This window comes from Aotus nancymaae, unplaced genomic scaffold (assembly GCF_030222135.1).
Source record: "Aotus nancymaae isolate 86718 unplaced genomic scaffold, 86718_ANA_hifiasm-v0.15.2.pri h1tg000008l, whole genome shotgun sequence".
Classification (NCBI taxonomy): Eukaryota; Metazoa; Chordata; class Mammalia; order Primates; family Aotidae; genus Aotus; species Aotus nancymaae.
Genome location: NW_026988419.1, coordinates 37,755,350 through 37,778,056, shown reverse-complemented (window position 1 = coordinate 37,778,056; position 22,707 = coordinate 37,755,350). Strand labels below are relative to the sequence as shown.

Below are 22,707 nucleotides of genomic sequence, written 5' to 3'. Positions count from 1 at the left end.
TGAAATAATTTGTAAGAGAAGAAATTTATCAAATAATCTGTAACAATAAACCCCCCATGACACAAGTTGACAGTGTCAATTTGTGCAAACAGTAACAAACCTGCATTTGTATGCCTGAACTTAAAAGTTAAAAGAAAAAAATATATACAATCAGTTTAAGAAAGAATTAGATTATAGAGACTCACAAGTGACCTGCTGGTGAATTAGTTTGTGTGTTTTGTTTTATTTTTACTAAATATTTGGCATTTAAGATTGTATTCACTTCAATTTACAAAGAACCAATCACTCCCTATTATTACTTCTGGCTTGATTCTCTCACTATAGAGTGTATCTTACTCTTTAGGCATGTGAGTTGGTGGTCTTTGAGTTACTGTAAAATGTATATTTCAGACAACTGAGTAAAGCAAATTAAATGGAAGACTACTTTAAGTGAGATATCTAGAGGAGCACTTTAATACTTGAAAGGTATTTTTTTCTGTGTCCTTATGGAGATTATAATCTCAAAATTTTAAATAGCATTTCAGTTACTTGTTTAGAAGTTTTATTTGTTCTTCATAGTCTCAGGGTGGACATGATCACAGTCACCAACATGCACATGGGCATGGACATTCTCATGGACATGAATCTAAGAAGTTTTTGGAAGAATATGATGCTGTATTGAAAGGACTTGTTGCTCTAGGAGGCATTTACTTGCTATTTATCATTGAACACTGCATTAGAATGTTTAAGCACTACAAACAGCAAAGAGTAAGTATTTTTATTTATTTCATTTTATGCCATAAAACTCACAACAAAAATGATCTTTTTCTGGGTATGTGCTTTCCTTAATTATGATGTTGGTTTATATTGTCTCAGTTTTGTAACAGCTAATCTTTAGGGTAAAAAGCTAACTTTGATTTTTTTTAAAAATTAAACATGTGTAGCTGTTGTTGTTGTTGGTTTTTTTGAGACAGGGTTTCCCTCTGTCACCCAGGCTGGAGTGCAGTCTTGTAATCATGGCTCACTGACCTCTTGGGTTCAGGTGATCCTTTTGCACCAGCCTCCTGAGTAGCTAGGACCATAGGCACATGCCACCATGCCCAGCTAACTTTTATGTATGTATGTATGTATTATGTATGTATTTCTGAGACAGAGTCTCGCTCTGTTGCCCAGGCTAGAATGCAGTGACACAATCTCCGCTCACTGCAACCTCCGCCTCTTGGGTTCAAGTAATTCTTCTGCCCCTGCCTCCCGAGTAGGTGGGACTACAGGCAGGCATCTCCACACCCAGCTAATTTTTGTATTTTTAGTAGAGATGAGGTTTCGCCATCTTGGCCAGGGTGGTCTTGAACTCCTGGCTTCAAGTGATCCACCTGCCTTAAGCCTCCCAAAGTGCTAACACCTAAGGGGCTGGAGGGAAACAAGAGTTGGCTAAGTAGATTACTAAAGAGTAATTCAAAAGAGGTAGTGGGGCTTGAGAGGGTTGTGGCAGAAGAAATAGGGGAAGAAAAGATGATTAAGGGAATTTAGATGAGATAATCAAGACTTCTTAGTTGATCAGATAAAAGACATACAAGTATTTAAAAGTTTGTCATTACAATAAATAGATATTGCAAAGTTTGTAAAGAAATTTTAGAATTACCAGTTAGCATCTCTAATGTGAAAATCTAAGATCTGAAATGTTCCAGTGAGCATTCCCTTTGACCATCGTGTCAGTACTCAAGTTTCAGATTTTGGAACATTTCAGATAAACAAGTTTTTTTGTTTTTTATAATTTGATCTTTTTTATCTCATTTTGAACCTAAACTTACCAGTGCTTATACATTTATTTTTGCAAAGAAAACTGATACAAGAATGGAGTCACCAAACCATGACAGCTTTTTGTAAATTTGAAATTATGGGAAGTAAAACACTGGAAGGAAAACCTTGGGTGCAGGGAGTATACTATATCAGAGAAGGGAATCTGGCCAGTTAAGCCAGGACATCTCCTTTATGGTAAATAGGACAATAAGTAACCTAACATGAAAAAGTTATAGCATTCTTTTGAAGAAAGGGAATTAGTTGTACTTGAGTAGAGTAGACATTTGACAGTCTGTACATAATAATCAACTGTTTCAGCTTTCAAACCACAAGTTATATAATACATCAGATGTTGACTTGTTTCAGCAAGTTGGGGGCCTTGAGTGTAATGATTTGCAAGCTTCTAAGAAAGTGGAAATAGGCGTAGGCAAGGACTTTATGACCAAAACACCAAAAGCAATGGCAACAAAAGCCAAAATAGACAAATGGGACCTAATCAAACTCCACAGTTTCTGCACGGCAAAAGAAACAGTCAATAGAGTGAATCGGCAACCAACAGAATGGGAAAAAATTTTTGCAGCCTACTCATCTGACAAAGGACTGATATCCAGAATTTACAACAAGCTAAAAAAGATATACAAGAAAAAAACAAACAAGCCCATTCAAAAATGGGCGAATGATATGAACAGATACTTTACAAAAGAAGACATACATGAGGCCAACAAACATATGAAAAAATGCTCATCATCACTGGTCATTAGAGAAATGCAAATCAAAACTACATTGAGATACCATCTCACGCCAGTTAGAATGGCGATCATTAAAAAATCTGGAGACAACAGATGCTGGAGAGGATGTGGAGAAATAGGAACACTTTTACACTGTTGGTGGGAGTGTAAATTAGTTCAACCACTGTGGAAAACAGTGTGGCAATTCCTCAAGGACCTAGAAATAGAAATTCCATTTGACCCAGCAATCCCATTACTGGGCATATATCCAAAGGATTATAAATCGTTCTACTACAAGGACACATGCACACGAATGTTCATTGCAGCACAGTTTACAATAGCAAAGTCCTGGAACCAACCCAAATGCCATCGATGATAGACTGGACAGGGAAAATGTGGCACATATACACCATGGAATATTATGCAGCCATAAAAAACGATGAGTTCGCGTCCTTTGTAGGGACATGGATGAACCTGGAAACCATCATTCTCAGCAAACTGACACAAGAACACAAAATCAAACACCACATGTTCTCACTCATAGGCGGGTGTTGAACAAGGAGAACACATGGACACAGGGAGGGGAGCACTATACACGGGGGTCTGTTGGAGGGGAGTCGGGGGGACAGCGGCAGGGGTAGGGAGTTGGGGAGGGATGGCATGGGGAGAAATGCCAGATATAGGTGAAGGGGAGGGAGGGAGCAAATCATACTGCCACGTATGCACCTATGCAACAACCTTGCATGTTTTGCACATGTACCCCAAAACCTAAAATGCAATAAAATAAAAAATAAAAAAAAGAAAGTGGACAATCAGAACCAAAGCAATTAAACAAAATCTCAGCTGATGTTTTCATTTTCTTTAATTTCTATATCCTTCTCATTAACTTTTGAACTATTGTTGGCTCCACTTTCCTTTTTTTTTCTTATCTCATTGTTGCTTTTTTTATTTCCCCTTCTTTTTAGGACTTGTCCATATCATTATTTTCCTGTGAATGTCTTAAATTTTCCCAGTTTCTATTGGCTTAATGGCTTACATTAACAATTACTTCTCTTACTTCTCTGTGCCAGAATTCAAATGGGGAGTTCTGCTCTACTTGCCATTTGATAGAGTCACTAACACTATTCACATTAAAATTCAGGCCACTGGATTAGGATGAGTAGGGCTGGAAGGTCTAAGAATACTTCACTCCCTGTGTGCATCTTGGTGCTTCTCCACATGGCTTCTCTTTATAGGAGAGACCAATCTTCTTTATAGGATTGTGGCTAGCTTCCCTGAGTGAAAGCAAAAGCTGCCAGGTCTCTAAAGCTAGTCTTAGAAGTGGCACAGCATCACTTCTCCTGCATTTTATTGGTCAAAACAAGTCAAAAGCCTAGCCAAAATTCCAGGGCAGGGGGGTAGATTCCATGTCCTCATGAGTGGAGCAGAATGCTCATATAGGGAGGGAAGACATTGATAGTGGCCATCTTTGAGATTACCTCATGCTGTACTAGCCATGCAAGCTTACTTATACAGCAATTACAAGACTTAAATGTCTGAAACATAGTTAATAGCCTATAAACAAAACCAACAACAACAAATGCCATGCCAGTTAGTAAGCATCTCCCAGAGAAAATTGACTTTTATTTCAACACTGTTCTAGAATAATTATTTGTTTTCTCAAATTAATATACATTCGAAGTAGCAATTTAAGTTGGAAGAGTTGTTAGTGGTAGTTACATTGGTAGAAGTAAGCAGTAAAAAGCCAGACTGTTAAGACATACAAAAGGAAAAATTTAAACCTAAACAATGAAGTATAGTAATTGGTATTTGTAACTACTTAATGACAGATTAAATTATGTTCTGTAATTCCAAGATGGTAGGAAAGGATGCTTGTTTTTACTATAAGGCTACTAAGAGTCACTGACTGTGATAGGTCCTTTTATACAGCACCTCATTTAATCTTTATAAGAGTGTTATTTTTACAGATGAGTATTCTTTATATATATATAATATATATTATATATATATTATTTATTACATTTTAGGTTCTGGGGTACATATGAAGAACATGCAGTATTGTTGCATAGGTACATACATGGCAGTGTGGTTTCCTGCCTCCATCCCCATCACCTATATCTGGCATTTCTCCCATGTTATCCCTCCCCAACTCCCTACCCCTCACTGTCCCACCCCTAGTCCCCCCCACCACAGACCTCAGTGTGTGATGCTCCCCTCCCTGTGTCCATGTATTCTTATTGTTCAGCACTTGCCTATGAGTGAGAACATGGGGTGCTTGATTTTCTGTTCTTGTGTCAGTTTGCTGAGAATGATGGTTTCCAGACTCCTCCGTGTCCCTACAAAGGACATGAACTCATCGTTTTTTATGGCTGCATAGTATTCTATGGTGTATATGTGTCACATTTTCCCTGTCTAGTCTATCATTGGTATGCATTTGGGTTGGTTCCAAGACTTTGCTATTGCAAACAGTGCTGCAGTGAACATATGTGTGCATGTGTCCTTATAATAGAATGATTTATAATCGTTTGGATATATACCCAGTAATGGGATTGCTGGGTCAAATGGAATTTCTATTTCTAGGTCCTTGAGGAATCACCACACTGTCTTCCACAATGGCTGAATTAATTTACACTCCCACCAACAGTGTAAAAGTGTTCCTATTTCTCCACATCCTCTCCAGCATCTGCTGTCTCCAGATTTTTTCTTTTTTTTTGAGACGGAGTTTCGCTCTTGTTACCCAGGCTGGAGTGCAATGGCGCGATTTCGGCTCACCGCAACCTCCGCCTCCTGAGTTCAGGCAATTCTCCTGCCTCAGCCTCCTGAGTAGCTGGGATTACAGGCATGTGCCACCATGCCTAGCTAATTTTTTGTATTTTTAGTAGAGACAAGGTTTCACCGTGTTGACCAGGATGGTTTCGATCTCTTGACCTTGTGATCCACCCACCGCAGCCTCCCAAAGCGCTGGGATTACCGGCATGAGCCACTGCGCCCGGCTGTCTCCAGATTTTTTAATGATCGCCATCCTAACTGGCGTGAGATGGTGTCTCACTGTAGTTTTGATTTGCATTTCTCTAATAACCAGTGATGATAAGCATTTTTTCATATGCTTGTTGGCCTCATATATGTCTTCTTTTGTAAAGTGTCTGTTCATATCCTTTGCACACTTTTGAATGGGCTTATTTTTTTCTTGTAAATCTGTTTTAGCTCTTTGTAGATTTCGGATATAAGGCCTTTGTCAGATGGGCAGATTTAAAAAATTTTTTCCCATTCTGTTGGATGCCGGTTCACTCTAATGATTGTTTCTTTTGCTATGCAGAAGCTCTGGAGATTAATTAGATCCTATTTGTATATTTTGGCTTTTGTTGCCAATGCTTTTGGTGTTTTAGTCATGAAGTCCTTACCTATGCCTATGTCCTGAATGGTTTTGCCTAGGTTTTCTTCTAGGGTTTTTATGGTGTTAGGTCTTATGTTTAAGTCTTTAATCCATCTGGAGTTAATTTAACTGTAAGGTGTCAGGAAGGGGTCCGGTTTCTGCTTTCCGCACATGGCTAGCCAGTTTTCCCAACACCATTTATTAAACAAGGAATCCTTTTCTCATTGCTTGTTTTTGTCAGGTTTGTCAAAGATCAGATGGTTGTAGACGTGTGGCGTTGCCTCTGAGGCCTCTGTTCTGTTCCATTGGTGTATATCTCTGTTTTGGTACCAGTACCATGCTGTTTTGATTACTGTAGCCTTGTAGTATAGTTTGAAGTCAGGTAGTGTGATGCCTCCAGCTTTGTTCTTTTTGCTTAGAATTGACTTGGCTATGCGGGCTCTCTTTTGGTTCCATATGAAGTTTAAGGTGGTTTTTTCCAGTTCTGTGAAGAAGGTCATTGGTAGCTTGATGGGGATAGCATTGAATCTGTAAATTACTTTGGGCAGTATGACCATATTCACGATATTGATTCTTCCTAACCATGAGCATGGAATGTTTCTCCGTCAGTTTGTGTCCTCTCTTACTTCGTTGAGCAGTGGTTTGTAGTTCTCCTTGAAGAGGTCCTTTACATTCTTTGTTAATTGTATTCCTAGGTATTTTATTCTCTTTGTAGCAATTGTGAATGGCAGTTCGTTTTTGATTTGGTTCTCTTTAATTTTGTTATTGGTGTATAGGAATGCTTGTGATTTTTGCACATTGATTTTGTATCCTGAGACTTTGCTGAAGTTGCTTATCAGTTTCAGGAGATTTTGGGCTGAGACAATGGGGTCTTCTAAATATACAATCATGTCATCTGCAAATAGAGACAATTTGACTTCCTCCTTTCCTAATTGAATATCCTTTATTTCTTTTTCTTGCCTGAATGCTTCGGCTAGAACTTATAATATTGTATTGAATAGGAGTGGTGAGAGAGAGCATTCTTGTCTAGTGCCAGATTTCAAAGTTGATTTCGAGTTTTTGCCCATTCAGTATGTTATTGGCTGTGGGTCTGCCATAAATAGCTTTTATTATTTTGAGATACGTTCCATCGATACATAGTTTATTGAGAGTTTTTAGCATAAAGGGCTGTTGAATTTTGTCAAGGGCCTTCTTTGCATCTATTGAGATAATCATGTGGTTTTTGTCTTTGGTTCTGTTTATGTGGTGAATTACATTTATAGGCTTGCGTATGTTGAACCAGCCTTTCATTCCTGGGATGAAGCCTACTTGATCGTGATGGATAAGCTTTTTGATGTGCTGTTGCATGTTGTTTGCCAGTATTTTATTGAAGATTTTTGCATCTATGTCCATCATGGATATTGGCCTGAAGTTTTCTTTTCTCGTTGCGTCTCGTCCAGGTTTTGGTATCAGTATAATGTTGGTCTCATAAAATGATTTGGGGAGGATTCCCTCTTTTTGGATTGTTTAGAGTAGTTTCAGAAGGAGTGGTACCAGCTCCTCTTTGTATGTCTGGTAGATTTCAGCTGTGAACCTGTCTGGACCTGGGCTTTTTTTTGGTTAGTAGGCTATTAATTGCTGCCTCAACTTCAGCCCTTGTTATTGGTCTATTCAGGGTTTCGACTGCTTCTTGGTTTAGGCTTGGGAGGATGCAAGTGTCCAGGAATTTATCCATTTCTTCCAGGTTTACTGGTTTATGTGCATAGAGTTGTTTGTAGTAATCTCTGATGGTGGTTTGTATTTCTGTGGAATCTGTGGTGACATCCCCTTTATAGTTTTTTATTGCATCTATTTGATTATTCTCTTTTCTTTTTTAATTAATCTGGCTAGTGGTCTATTTTGTTGATCCTTTTGAAAAACCAGCTCCTGGATTTATTGATTTTTTTTTGAAGGGTTTTGTTTTTTTTTTTGTCTATCTCTCTCTCTCTCTCTCTCTCCTTCAGTTCTGCTCTGATCTTAGTTATTTCTTGTCTTCTGCTAGCTTTTGAGTTATTTTGATCTTGCTCCTCTAGCTCTTTCAATTTTGATGATAGGGTGTCAATTTTTAGATCTTTCCTTGCTTCTCATGTGGGCATTTATTGTTATAAATTTTCCTCTAGACACTGCTTTAAACGTGTCCCAGAGATTCTGGTATATTGTGTCTTCGTTCTCATTGGTTTCGAATAACATCTTTATTTCTGCCTTCATTTTGTTGTTTATCCAGTCAACATTCAGGAGCCAGTTGTTCAGTTTCTATGAAGTTGTGTGGTTCTGAGTTAGTTAGTTCTGTTAGTTTCTGAATTCTGTGTTCTAATTTGATTGTACTGTGGTCTGAGAGACTGTTTGTTATGATTTCCTTCTTTTGCATTTGCTGAGGAGTGATTTACTTCCAATTATGTGGTCAGTTTTAGAGTAGGTGTGATGTGGTGCTGAAAAGAATGTATATTATATGGATTTGGGGTGGAGTGTTCTGTAAATGTCTATTTGGTTTGCTTGGTCTAGGTCTGAGTTCAAGTCCTGGATATCCTTGTTAATTTTCTTTCTCGTTGATCTGTCTAATATTGACAGTGGAGTGTTAAAGTCTTCTACTATTGTGTGGGAGTCTAAGTCTCTTTGTAGGTCCTTAAGAACTTGCTTTATGTATCTGGGTGCTCCTGTATTGGGTGCGTATATATTTAGGATCGTTAGCTCTTCTTGTTGCATTGATCCTTTTACCATTATGTAATGCCCTTCTTTGTCTGTTTCGATCTTTGTTGGTTTAAAGTCTATTTTATCAGAGACTAGTATTGCAACTCCTTTTTTTTTTTTTGCTCTCCATTTGCTTGGTAGATCTTCCTCCAGCCCTTTATTTTGAGCTTATGTGTATCCTTGCATGTGAGGTAGGTTTCCTGGATACAGCACACCAGTGGGTTTTGACTTTTTATCCAATTTGCCAGTCTGTGTGTTTTGATTGGGGCATTTAGCCCATTTACATTTAAGGTTAATATTGTTATGTGTGAATTCAATCCTGCCATTTTGATGCTAGCTGGTTGTTTTGCCCATTAGTTGATGCAGTTTCTTCATTGTGTTGATGCTCTTTACCATTTGGTACGTTTTTGGAGTGGCTGGTACTGGTTGTTCCTTGCTATGTTTAGTGCTTCTTTCAGGAGCTCTTATAAAGCAGGCCTGGTGGTAATGAAATCTCTGAGCAATTGCTTGCTCATAAAGGATTTTATTTCTCCTTCACTTATGAAGCTTAGTTTGGCAGGATATGAAATTCTGGGTTGAAAGTTCTTTTCTATAAGGATGCTGAATATTGGCCCCCACTGTCTTCTGGCTTGTGGGGTTTCTGCTGAGAGATCTGCTGTCAGTTTGATGGGCTTCCCTTTGTGGGTAACCCAACCCTTCTTTCTGGCTGCCCGTAACATTTTTTCCTTCATTTCAACCGTGGTGAATCTGACAATTATCTGCTTTGGGGTTGCTCTTCTAGAGGAATATCTTTATGGTGTTCTCTGTATTTCCTAGATTTGAATGTTGGCCTGCCTTGCTAGGTTGGGGAAGTTCTCCTGGATAATATCCTGAAGAGTGTTTTCCAGCTTGGATTCATTCTCTCCGTCACATTCAGGTACCCCTATCAAATGCAGATTAGGTCTTTTCACATAGTCTCATATTTCTTGGAGGCTTTGTTCATTTCTTTTTACTCTTTTTTCTCTGATCCTGACTTCTCGTTTTATTTCATTGAGTTGATCTTCAATCTCTGATATCCTTTCTTCTGCTTGGTCAATTCGGCTATTGAAACTTGTGTATGCTTCGCGATGTTCTCGTGTTGTGTTTTTCAGCTCCATCAGTTCATTTATAATCCTCTGTAAGCTTTTTATTCTCATTAGCATTTTTAGTTTCTTTGCATTGGGTTAGAACATGATCTTTTAGGTCAGAGAAGTTTGTTATTACCTATCTTCGGAAGCCTGTTTGTGTCAGTTGATCAGCCTTGTTCTTCATCTAGCCTTGTTCCCTTGCTCGTGAGGAGTTGTGGTCCCTTGGAGGAGGAGAGGCATTCTGGTTTTGTGTATATTCATCCTTTTTGCACTGGTTTCTTCCCATCTTTGTGGATTTATCTACCTGTGGTCTTTGTGCTTGGTGACTTTCAGATGGGGTCTCTGAGTGGGTGTCGTTTTTGTTGCTGATGAAGTTATTTCTTTCTGCTTCTTAGTTTTCCTTCTAACAGTCAGGCCCCCCTGCTGTAGGACTGATGGAGGTCCACTCCAGACCCTGCTTGCCTGGGGATCACCTGCAGCGGCTGCAGAACAGTAAGGGTTGCTGCCAGTTTCTTCTTCAGTTGTCTTTGTCACAGAAGGATACCCGCTAGATGTCAGCCTTAGCTGTCCTTTATGAGGTGTCTCTGGTTATACAGGGGTCGGGGAGCTGCTTGAGGAAACAGTCCGTCACTTATAGGAGCTCAGGTGCTGAGCTGTGAGCTCCATTGTTCTGTTCAGAGCTGCTGGGCAGGTATGTTTAAGTTTGCTGCAGCAAATCTCTTAACCGCCTTTTTTTCCCAGTTGCTCTGTCCCAGGAAGGTGGGGTTTTATTTATAAGTTCCTGTCATTCTGCTGCCTTTTTTCAGAGATGCCCTGCCCAGGGAGGAGGTAGCCTAGTCACAGTCTGCCAGCAGAGGCATTGCTGAGCCCAGCTGCTGTGTGAACTTCCTTGCAGTTTTGTTTATAGGGGATAGTTCGAACTGCCTCGGTAATGGCAGTCTGCCTCAGTAATGGCAGACTGTCTCTGTAGTGGCACACTGCCTCAGTAGTGGCAGACTGCCTCGGTAATGGCAGATGCCCTTCCTCCCACAGAGCTGGACCATCCTGGGTCCAGCTGTGCTTGCTGTGAAACTCTCAATCCGGAGCATTTCAGATTGCTGGTCTTTGTGAGAATGGAACCATCCCAGCCAGTTTACCTGGCTCCCTGTTTCAGCCCCCTTTTTTTCAGTTGAACAGGTGACTCTGTCTCCCAGGCGTTCTAGTCGCCAGTTGAAACGGCGCCCGGATGTGTGTGAGTTTTTGTGCAGAGACCTGCTGCACCGGCTGAAATAGCCGTGCTGGAGACTCGTGGTGCTTTTCCACCTGGGAATCTCCTGGTCTTTGGGCAGTAAAAATGCGTTTGGAAATGTGGTTATCACTCATCCTGTGCGTTTTCGCTGGGATCTGCAATCCAGAGCTGTTCCAAATAGGACACCATCTTCAGATGATGTCCTACAGATGAGTATTCTTATGTTCAATAAATTTAACAAACTTGCTCAAGTATCAGATGGAAACTACAAACTTAAGATTCTCACTCAAATTTGACTCTTTTTTATGTCACATTCAGGGAAATCTGAGGTTGCATTAAATACAGAATGAAATTCAGACAAATAAGCTTTAGGTTTTTTTTTTTTTTTTTTTTTGGAACTTTCTATTACTTTACACTTTTGCTTAAGAGAAATTTTACACATATTATATACATATCATTTGGGTTCCATCTAATAATTCAGTACTGCGTGTTCTGTTCCTCAAAGTAGATGAATTGAACCTCTTAGTTGAATGTCTTAAAAAATACAAATTTAGTTGGATTTTTCTTCTGTGGATTGTTTTACTCCCAGAAAATTTTTTTTCATGCCCCTTTAAGATAATTTATGTCTAAAGTTAACACCATTTTACCCTTAGGTGTTAATGAGTGAATATTGTTGCTAATTGTGACCTCAGACTTTATACTAATATCAGATACTTTTTTTTTTTTAAGGGAAAACAGAAATGGTTTATGAAGCAGAACACAGAAGAGTCAACTATTGGAAGAAAGCTTTCAGATCACAAGTTAAACAATACACCAGATGCTGACTGGCTTCAACTCAAGCCTCTTGCCGGTAGACAGCAATTCTGACTCAAGACAAACTTTTTTTTCATTCAAATTTACATTTAATTTCTGTTTATATTCACTCAATCTGAAATTAAATAATACAGTAAACTAAATACAAGATGAAAAGGAGAAAAGGTGTTACCCTCATAGCACTCCTAATAAGGTAGCTGAAGAATTTATTTACTCATAGATGCAAAGCCAACTTGAGATAGGAGAAACAATAGTTTAAAGAGCGAACACCAACTTGAGATAGGAGAAACAATAGTTTAAAGAGCAACACCTTGATGAACCCGTGTTTCAGATGTTAATCTAGATAATCCACTGAGATAATACTTGTGCTATAATCTTAGGAATCACACAAGAAAATGTGCTGTATTAATCAGCAACAGACCGCAGGTTATGTGTGACAAATACTTTTATGATAGTTTGTCTAGCTTGCTAGTGTCTACTGTGAAAAAAGGTAGAGTTTGTACACCGATGTTTTTGAGAAATTAACGTCAGAATCTGTTCTTCATAAATTCAATGTATCTGTTAAATTTGCTTTTTTAAATTGCAACTAAAATGAGATTTTCATTGTTTCATTTCAATTTAACATTTACAATACTACAGTTAGTAAATACATTTGAAAACAAGTAATTCAAAACCTCAAAATCTATTCTTCATAAATTTAACATTTCTCATGGGAATAATCTTAGATTTAGCCCTTGTAAGCTAGGAACCATGATTAACTATTCAAAATAGGTCCTATATTAAATGTATAATTCAAGGCTTAGTATATTAATAGTATCTAAGATGCATCTTGTTTATAGTCATTATCTCTAGTACAGAATGTCGAATTTATGGAGTATTGTAAGGAATTCTCTACCCCTCTTCCTCAAATTATCTGCTATTTTAAAAAAATAGTATGTAAAAATCCCTCTAGTTAAAACCATAAAGGGGGAAAACAACATAATTTTCCTAAAAATCTGGTTCAGGTTCAATAATTAATACTTTACATTGTTAATTACAGCTGGTTTATAAATCTCAATTTAGTTATTCTGTAATGCTACAAACCTTATAATCAAATTAGTAGACTTCAGTGATTATATTTTAATTAAGAAACGGCATATATAAAATAAAAATGTATCCTACGATAGCTGATTTTAAAGAAAATAATCAAGTGATGAAAAAAGCACTTAATTTCTTTTATATACTTACCTGGCATAATCATAAAGAACCCTCTTAGAAACTCAAGACTAGTAATATCTACATCATATTTTAAACTAGGCTTGGATAAAATAAATATAGATAAGCCATACTGCATAGGTGTGTGCTTTCTGTGACACTAATGTGATACTTGACATGTTTTCACAGTTGTAGTGATATCCATTTATGAAATATAAGTTCTCAATAAACTTTCCACAGCATAGGAAATAAATTTCACTTAATAAGCATGAAGTCAGAAAAACTATGTATTTGTGTGGTGCCGTGCAATTAATACTTTTTATGCAGAAAGGTTGCAGTGTTTGCCACTGTTGCTGGCAGTAGTAATTATAAAAACAGTTTAACTGGGGTGGTTATACCAGCGGTTCACAGTGTGAATATTACTAGTAAATAGGACCGAGGAGGAATATTTTGGTATATTCAGTTTCACTGGAATTTGGTCAGGCAGTCAACACTACAGTTAGGTAAATACATTTGAAAACAAGTATCAGTATCACAAGCCATTTACTGTCTGAAATAATGCCTGTACTTATCACCATAACTTTTTGGATTCTGGTTTATCAGACATCACAGATTGTCAGAGAGCAAGGATCTGCACTTTAAAACAATTCTGCTCTTAATCATTATTGTAGCTTCTAATTTTCCAGCTACAGTTAATAAAGTTCCCAGTAAGCTGCTACAATAAGGGAGGAGAAGGGGGTATAGAGGTAGTGATTTTTTTAAAAAAAGGCTTTCTGTCCAAAGATGAAGTTTTATCAGTTCTTTCAATTATTGCTACAATTGAAAAGGTATATTTCCAATCAGTTTTCCTGGTTCTGTATTTGCTTACTGTCATAGGATTTCATCCCATCTCATTTGAGTTGCAGTTTAAAAAAGCAAACCCTTCCTCTTTTCTGACTGAATTCAACATGTATAAATAATTTTATGGCTTGGATCCTATGGCTCAAAAAGGTTACATACAGCAAGCAGCATATATTTAAAAAATATCCTAGGGTTGCAAAATATTACAATTAAGACAAACTTTTAAGACATAAAAATTGAAATGCTGCTTCTAAACCATGCCCATGCTATTTCTAAGGTATATTTCCTTAAATGTGAGTGAGTCTTTTTTGAGTCAGGGTCTTGCTGTGTCACCCAAACTGTAGTGCAGGGATGCAATCATGGCTCACTGCAGTCTCAACCTTTCTGGCTCAGGTGATCATCTCACCTCAGCCTCCCGAGTAGCTGGGACTACAGGTGACTGTCCCATGCCCAGATAGTTTTTGTATTTTTAGTAGTGATAGGGTGTTGCCATGTTGTCCAGGCTGGTCTCAAACTCCTGGACTCAAGCAATCTACGTGCCTTTGGTTTCCCAAAGTGCTGGGATTACAGGTGTGAGCCACCGTGCCCAGGCACAAGTGAGTCTTAAATGTGATTTTGTTTATTTTTGTAGATTTTGGCCTTATTTATGCTGAAATATGGGACAAATTATATTATGGGATAAGAAATATTTTGCATTCTAGAAAATATGAGTGAAACAAAAAGCTTTCCAAATGGTGGATTAGTGTTATTAATAGTTTTATTTCTTGATAGTGCAAATTCTGTTTCCTCCCTATATGACTGATTTCATGTGGAAAAAGGAGAATCTGCCTTTGTACCTAAAATCTCTGCTCATCTATCCATCTGTTCGGTTGCCAGATAGATGTAATGAGGTAGCTTATGATTTTCAGAAATTTTAAAAGTTTTTTGCCGGGCGCAGTGGCTCACGCCTGTAATCCCAGCACTTTGGGAGGCCGAGGCGGGTGGATCACGAGGTCAAGAGATTGAGACCATCCTGGTCAACATGGTGAAACCCCGTCTCTACTAAAAATACAAAAAATCAGCTGGGCATGGTGGCGCGTGCCTGTAATCCCAGCTACTCGGGAGGCTGAGGCAGGAGAATTGCCTGAACCCAGGAGGCGGAGGTTGCGGTGAGCCGAGATAGCGCCATTGCACTCCAGCCTGGGTAACAAGAGCGAAACTCCATCTCAAAAAAAAAAAAAAAAAAAAGTTTTTTAACCTAATTTCCTCCCTATCTGTTTAAACTTAATGTTTCCCAGAATCTACCAATAATTTTCTGTAGAAGAGAAGTAGCCTAGACTCTTAACTGTAGAACTCTGCCCCAGAATACAATTTGGGAAGTATTCAGATCTTTGTCATATAATTAACAGCTGTGGAAGACTAGATGAAAGGCCAGTTAATTTTTAAAAGAAATGCTTATCAGATCTTGCTTATCAACTCACTTATGTGAGTTTCTGAACTTCATTCTAACAATGAATCTCACTAGCATTGTCAAATAGGGGAGCATTCAGGAATATAAAGAACTTTGCCATCAGCTAACTGTATGACTTGGGCAAGTTATTTACATTTTATGTTTTCATTTTCTCAAATGATAACAGAGTGAGCAAATGCTAAGATTTCTTCTTTTTCTGAAAAAACATAGATTGCATTTTGACATCTGGTCAGTGCTACAATAACATTCACCCTTTGATTTTCATCAGCTTTTCTATAATTTGCTCTTTAAGTTTTCATAATACCTTCATGCTTTTGAATTTTTCTCCCACTTTGCCTGCTTTTGATTTCAGTTCCTTCCCATTGACCTTATCTAGAGCATCTTTTGAATCCCCCAGAACCCAATTTCTTCTTTGTGTGTGCGTGTTTGTTTTGTTTTGCTTACTTTATTTTTTTACTGGACTCCAGAAATCACTTTTCAATTAGAATGGCTTCTAAGTTATTTTAGGGAAATATATTTATTTAAGAATTCCAAAAGACATTCACTTAAGAAATGTTCATTGCACTGCTATTCTGTCTAGGCTTAAATTAGCAAATATCCATGCATTTAATTGTTGACAAAGAATATCCTTTGCTATAAAAATAGGAACTGATGACTCAGTTGTTTCTGAAGATCGACTTAATGAAACTGAACTGACAGATTTAGAAGGCCAACAAGAATCCCCTCCTAAAAATTACCTTTGTATAGAAGAGGAGAAAATCATAGACCATTCTCACAGTGATGGATTACATAGTATTCATGAGCACGATCTCCATGCTGCTGCACCTAACCACCATGGTGAGAACAAAACTGTGCTGAGGAAGCATAATCATCAGTGGCACCACAAGCATTCTCATCATTCCCATGGTCCCTGTCATTCTGGATCCGATCTGAAAGAAACCGGAATAGCTAATATAGCCTGGATGGTGATCATGGGGGACGGTATTCACAACTTCAGTGATGGGCTCGCTATTGGTAAGTGGACTGGGAACGTGGGTGATAATCTTCTTCCACTGTCTATGCTAATCTTATGTACTACAATATGTAAGATTAGATTTGTCTGGAACTTCACAAATACACTGTTATGTATTGCTCTGGTCAGTTGATTTTCCCAAAGGATACAGTTTTGTGTTCATTTGTCACATTTGGAAGTGTAAGGGTATAATTTAGTGGAGTTTTTCTTTAGCACATAAACACATCAGTAGTATATTTCTTTAATATCTTGATTTCTCAAATACAGTCACCATATTGAAAAAGCTGCTTATTAACATTATATTTTCATATCCTTTTCAAAGAGATGTAAATCTCTTTCAGGGATATGAAAATATCCTGAGATATTTTCCAGGGATATGAAAATATTTCAGTGCATTTACATATCCCTGAAAGAGAACAGTTTAATTTCAATCTTAGGTTTAGTAAATATTCCATATTTTTGAAAAGGCAAAAAAATTTTTTTACAACATTAAAAATCCATTGTACTAAATTCAAATATGTTAGTATCTTGCTAAAGTGATATTACTAGTTTAAGACAATATTAAATGTGATGAATCCATAATTTTCTTTGAGATCCAGACTCTATTAGTGCCCAGAAGTAAGCTTTGGTTTCTTTCAGAAAGTGGAGAACATGATTAATTTACAGTAGCTGTTGTTGTTTTTTGTTGTTGTTGTTGTTTTTAAAATAGAGACAGAGTCTAGCCATCCTTCCCAGGCTTCGAACTCCTGGCCTTCAGCAATCCTTTCACCTCAGCCTCCCAGAGTACTAGGATTATGGGCATGAGCCACCATGCTCAACCTATAGTAGCTGTTAATACTAAAGAATAAAGAATTCTGCTAGTAGACCTAGATGCATTTATACGTCTCACCTCAGTCCTCAACACTACCAGACAAGTAATACTTTGTACCATTTATTTTTTAGGCTTATGAAAGTTTTGATAAGGGTGTTAGCCATTTAAATCTCTATAAAGATCAATGAGAGAGAGAGCAAGTACATCTTAGACTTACAAGACTTAAAATTGAGCATCAAACCACTACCTTGAAATACTGAAAATTGTTACTATCCCCAAGATATTTGTGAGTTGGAAGGCTACAAAAATAGAGAATTAATTTCAGTATGGAATATTGCTTTTATTGAATAGCGGTTTCTCTATTTGTCACATACCATATCATACCCCACTATATGTTCAAAAACTATGGTGTGTAAGAGTGTGAGTCACTCATATATTAAGAAATTAATTTAGATAGGCAAATGAAACTGCATCTGTCATCATTAATGAAAATGTGAAGACAGAAGATCAGTAAACCTCACTTGTTTTTTTTCTTATCTTCCTCAGGTGCAGCTTTCAGTGCTGGATTGACAGGAGGAATCAGTACTTCTATAGCCGTCTTCTGTCATGAACTGCCACATGAATTAGGTAATATAACCTTAAAAATTTTACCAGGTCCCATCAAATCTAAGACTTCCTTAATTGTAATTACATTCAAATTTAGAGACGTTCAAGCATAAAAAATGGCTAATGGCAACTATAGTGTCATTAATTGTTAGATATATCATGATGTTAAAATATGAAAAAAAATGCTCCTTAAGATTCATGAAATGTTTCTGTGTGCTTTCCTTTGCATTTAATAACATAATTATGCTATTATAATGAAGATTATAGATTATGACTGGTTGACTAAGTAAAACTTTTAAAAAGAAATATTTCTGAATTTAAATGCCACATTTTGATGTTAATCTACTTTGAATTGATTTCATATACTATGTAGACCATATTTTTAAAAGAATCAGGGTAAAGTTTGCAATTACATCATTGAAAGGCAGATACATCTAGAAATGAATACAAGATTTTTGGGTATTAAGATTATGATATTAAAATATATATAATGAAAACAGAAATCATCCAACCTTCTTTATAGATAAAATAAGAGCTTTGGAAATGAATGATTATTCTAAAACCTCAGTGCTGGTTAGTAATAGAGTTACTTTTTTTTTTTTTTTTTTTTTTTTTTTTAGTAGAGATGAGGTTTCTCCATATTGGTCAGGCTGGTCTCGAACTCCCTACCTCAGGTGATCCGCCTGCCTCTGCCTCCCAAAGTGCTGGGATTAAAGGTGTGAACCACCATGCCTGGCCCTAATTTTTGCATTTTTAGTAGAGATGGGGTTTTGCCATGTTGGCCAGCCTTCATTATTTCTTCATAAATAATGGAAAGTCCTACTCCCTTTCATTTCACTCTTTTGACACATCTCTTATGTTTCTTACCTTATGTTACTTATTATCTTTTAAAACTCTCCATCCTGATTACCATGAGTTAATTTAATCTGTTGCTTCTGCCCAGTACTCAGAAATATGCTTTCACCACATTTTACATAATTAGCACCTATTATTGGACACAGCATTTAATTTCCTCCCCTCACAGATAGTAGTGCATTGAACATCTCTAGACTTGGTACCTGTCGACCCCTCTGAGATACACACTCAGAATTGACAGGTCTAGGGTATGCATGCTAAAGCAGTGTGATTTCCAAACAGCAATACCTGAAAGTTCCTGTTGCCACAGCCCTCCCAGCACTTGACTTTACCTTGCTGGGGTTTTTTTCCCCCTTTGAGACAGAGTCTGGCTCCGTCACCCAGGCTGGACTGCAGTGGCGTGATCTCAACTCACTACAGCCTCCGTCCTCTGGGTTCAAGTGATTCTTGTGCCTCAGCCTCCCAAGTAGCTGAGACTACAGCCATGTACCACCACACCTGGCTAATTTTTTTATTTTTTATTTTGTTTTTTTGTTTGTTTGTTCGTTTTGAGACAGAGTTTTGCTATTGTTGCCCAGGCTAGAGTACAATGGCACGATCTTGGCTCACCAAAACCTCTGCCTCCTGGATTCAAGCGATTCTCCTGCCTCAGCCACCGAGTAGCTGGGATTATAGGCATGCCCCACCACACCCAGCTAATTTTGTATTTTTAGTAGACATGGGGTTTCTCCATGTTGGTCAAACTGGTCTCGAAGTCCTGACCTCAGGACTATCTACTCTCCTTTGCCTCCCAAAGTGCTGAGATTACAGGCATGAGACACCATGCCCGGCCCTAATTTTTGTGCTTTTAGTAGAGACACGGTTTCGCCATGTTGGCCAGACTGGTTTTGAACTCTTGACCCCAAGTGATCTACCTGTCTCAGCCTCCCAAAGTGCTGGGATTACAGGTGTTAGCCACTACACCCAGCCTTAATTTTCTCTTTTTTATCAATGTAATGGATGTAAAGCATTTCTTTTTTATTTTAGTTGGTATTTATTTATCAATTTAATTTCTCTCCACATGAAATAGTGCTTTAGTTTTCTTCTATAAATTAAAAAACAGTAGCTTAAGATGTATATATGCATTCACACCAAAAATATCTGAAGGAAATGGAGATGGCATTAATTTGAAAGAAAAAATACTAATTTCACCTTTTGAATATGCAAGGGATTTCTTCATGTGCTTTCTAATTCAAATTTTCTGAAAATTCACCTGGCTATGAAATGTCTGTCGTTTGTACATAATTGTCTTGATGTGTAGTATTTGCTCATTTTTGAATAGAACTTGTCATATAATTTTCTTGAAAAATCAATAATTTCTTATGTAAAGCAGAAAAAAATATATTAGTGCATACTTGGTGCTAATTCCTTGGGGCTTGATTCTGTATGGTTTCATTTACCATGCCAACTTCAGACATATAATCTTATCTCTTGTTCATGCCCATTATCCTTTAATCAGACCAAGTCATCACTGCTTTTGTGGTGTTTTACTTAGACAGTTTGGATAGTCTTTATATCCCTGGTTTTGTTCTGTTGTAGTACGTCATTGGCAGATATATCTGCTTAAGTGTGATGTTCTTATGAAATTAAAGTCTTTCAGTAGCTTTCCTGACATACAAAATCCAGCTAGATTTTATTAGTCACACTTTTTTTTCTCTCTGTAATAGGGTCTCACTGCCCAGGCTAGAGTGCAGTGGTGTGATCACGGCTCAATGTAGCCTTGAACTCCTGGACTCAAGTGATCCGTCTGCCTCAACCTCCCAAAGTGCTGGGATTACAGTCATGAGCCAACTATGAGTCATATTTTCAATGACCTTCACTTCTTCTCTCTACTTACTTTTATAGTGTTACCTGCAGTACATCCTGCTACATGTTTTTCATTTTAACTAAACACAGTTCACCAAATGTGTAATGTGGGTGCCTGAATCTGTTTCCTTTTTTATACCATTCTCCTGCATGGCTGGTCCAAATACTTTTATTCCTAGTTTATCATGTTAAGAATCTTCAACCTCATTACTGTCTTCTACCTCATGCCTTGGATTACTGTTTCCTGTAAATTTTATTGTTTTCTTTCTCTGCTTCCTTCACACATTTTCTTGTTAGATCCCCTATTTCTTAAACTGTAGTTTTTAAATGCACAGATACTATGTCTTATACTCTTCTCTAACTATCACATAGTGCTGTTAGCCTAACTCTACAATTCAAGGCTATCAGTTTTTAAATATGAGTAACATGTTGCCTCATATTTAATCTTCCACTTAAAAAAAAACTTTTTTAGTAATAGACTTGGATAATCATGTGTACATATCCATAATATACTAGAAAAGCTTCCAACTTTCCTTCCCGCTCATCTACCCACTACCTGATAAATGGAGTGTCAGCCTACTTCCGAGTTTAAGTGTGGTTTTATTGAATTGCCGTAACCTTGAAGGATTCACTCAGACACAGAATTGAAAACAAGTTGTTTTGGAGATTAAGGATGGTTACCTTCTTATCACTTACTTCTTTTTCTCTCTGCAATTTCTTATTGAAGCAGTGACACACACGGGATAACCACGTGTAGAACAAATGCATTACATATATTAATGGCTAGGTAAGGCCTTGATACCCAATGCAGAGCTCTGGTAAAAAACTGGAATGGAGAACTCCCCTTGAGGCAGGACCTTCCAGTGAGTCCTTCAGACCTCAGATGTCTACCTGTTTTATCCCCCAAATCAGAGGTTGAGATGTTGCTGCTGCTGTGAGAGGAAATGTCAAGCCAGAGTATATTCAGTTTTGCCAGAGGGAAAGGAATGGGATTTAAGAAAATGCGCATTTTTCCTAATGTTAAATTGACATAAACTGTACCATACTCTAGCTGGATAGGCTGCTAGGGAAGGAACAGCATAAAGAAATGACCCAGCTTCCTCTTCAGGAGGTGACAGAAAAGGCTCTGGTCCTTGTATCTATCAACAAGATAAGAAGTGGTCTATGAACCATGAATAAAGGAAGCAAAAATATGATTGTAGAGCCTAGTTTTTGCCTTAAGGCACAACAAAGGGCACTTTTGTACAATAGGGCCAGGTTAGTGTCGCTACTCTGATCAGATCATCTACTCATACTCACTCAGAGAGGAACACGATGTGGAGAGAGGCATACAAGCTTCTTCCTCAGAACTCCCAAGCACAGGGAAAATCCTTTCTCTATAGGTTAAGTTAGAAGCATGGCAGATGGAGCCAGGGAGAAGTCCACTCCCCACTTTGTAGGTTAAAATGTTGACAAAGCAGTATAGTACGTCACATTTCAGGATAATTTATTTGATCTAAAACCTATTTTGACTTGTTACATTTTTTATTATGAATTCGAATAACATAGCTCAGGGAGTTTGACTCTTATTAAGAGACATGAAGAATTGAAAGCATTTGAGGAAATAGCAAACTCACATCTCATTTTATGTTTGCTCTCTGGTGTGGCAATGGGCTAAATTGCCTGAATTATTAAGTCACTACTCTCTTTTCTGTGTTTGCCAAACTTATGTAGCTGAATTTAAATTACAATACTACTTTGTTGTATCTCTTCACTTTTTTCCACCTTCCTTCAATAAGGAACTGTTTAAGCACTTGAGTAATTTACATGAAAGCCTGTGTAGTAGGAGAAGGCCATCTATAGGGGACATAATGTTGAGGACTATCCTGAGGGCAGGCAGAAGACAGCTACTTCCAGTTTTGAACTCAGGATGGATCAACCACCTGGGTATCGTTGCACTCTCAGAACAGCCCCAGGGTCTTGGATTCCACCAGCGTTTCACAAACTCCTATCTGAATTCTGAGACTCCCACAGAGAGGCTTTTGACTGTGGATGGATGCAGAATTCTTCTTCTGGATGTGGGGATTTGAGTGGATCACCTTCCATTTTGCCATCTTGGTTTATCACAATTTCCCAAACAGTCGTCTTGATGTTGAGTAATGTGTTTCAACTTCAAGGAAATAACATTTTGATAAATAAATATAGCCATGGGGCAAGGGTTAGAAAACTGCCTATTGGGTACTATTGTGTAGTACATCAGGGTGACCAATTCAGTCATACCCACACCTCAGCATCACATAATATAGCTCTGTAACAATCCTGTACATGTACGTCATGCTTCTAAAATAAAAGTTGAAAAAGAAAAAAAAATATGTAGCTGTG

The 22,707-nt window shown here is 37.8% G+C and overlaps 1 protein-coding gene across 5 annotated transcripts in view; it reads left to right on the top strand.

Moving 5' to 3' along the window:
- Window positions 1-22,707, top strand: part of SLC39A10 (solute carrier family 39 member 10) — a 167,813-nt gene that overhangs the window by 134,995 nt on the left and 10,111 nt on the right. For all 5 annotated transcript variants that reach the window (XM_064373221.1, XM_012454046.2, XM_012454043.3 and 2 more), the window contains 4 exons: window positions 559-747; window positions 11,650-11,770; window positions 15,863-16,231; window positions 17,587-17,667. In XM_064373221.1, coding sequence (XP_064229291.1) covers window positions 559-747; window positions 11,650-11,770; window positions 15,863-16,231; window positions 17,587-17,667 — 760 coding nt within the window. The remainder of the gene's footprint in view (window positions 1-558; window positions 748-11,649; window positions 11,771-15,862; window positions 16,232-17,586; window positions 17,668-22,707) is intronic.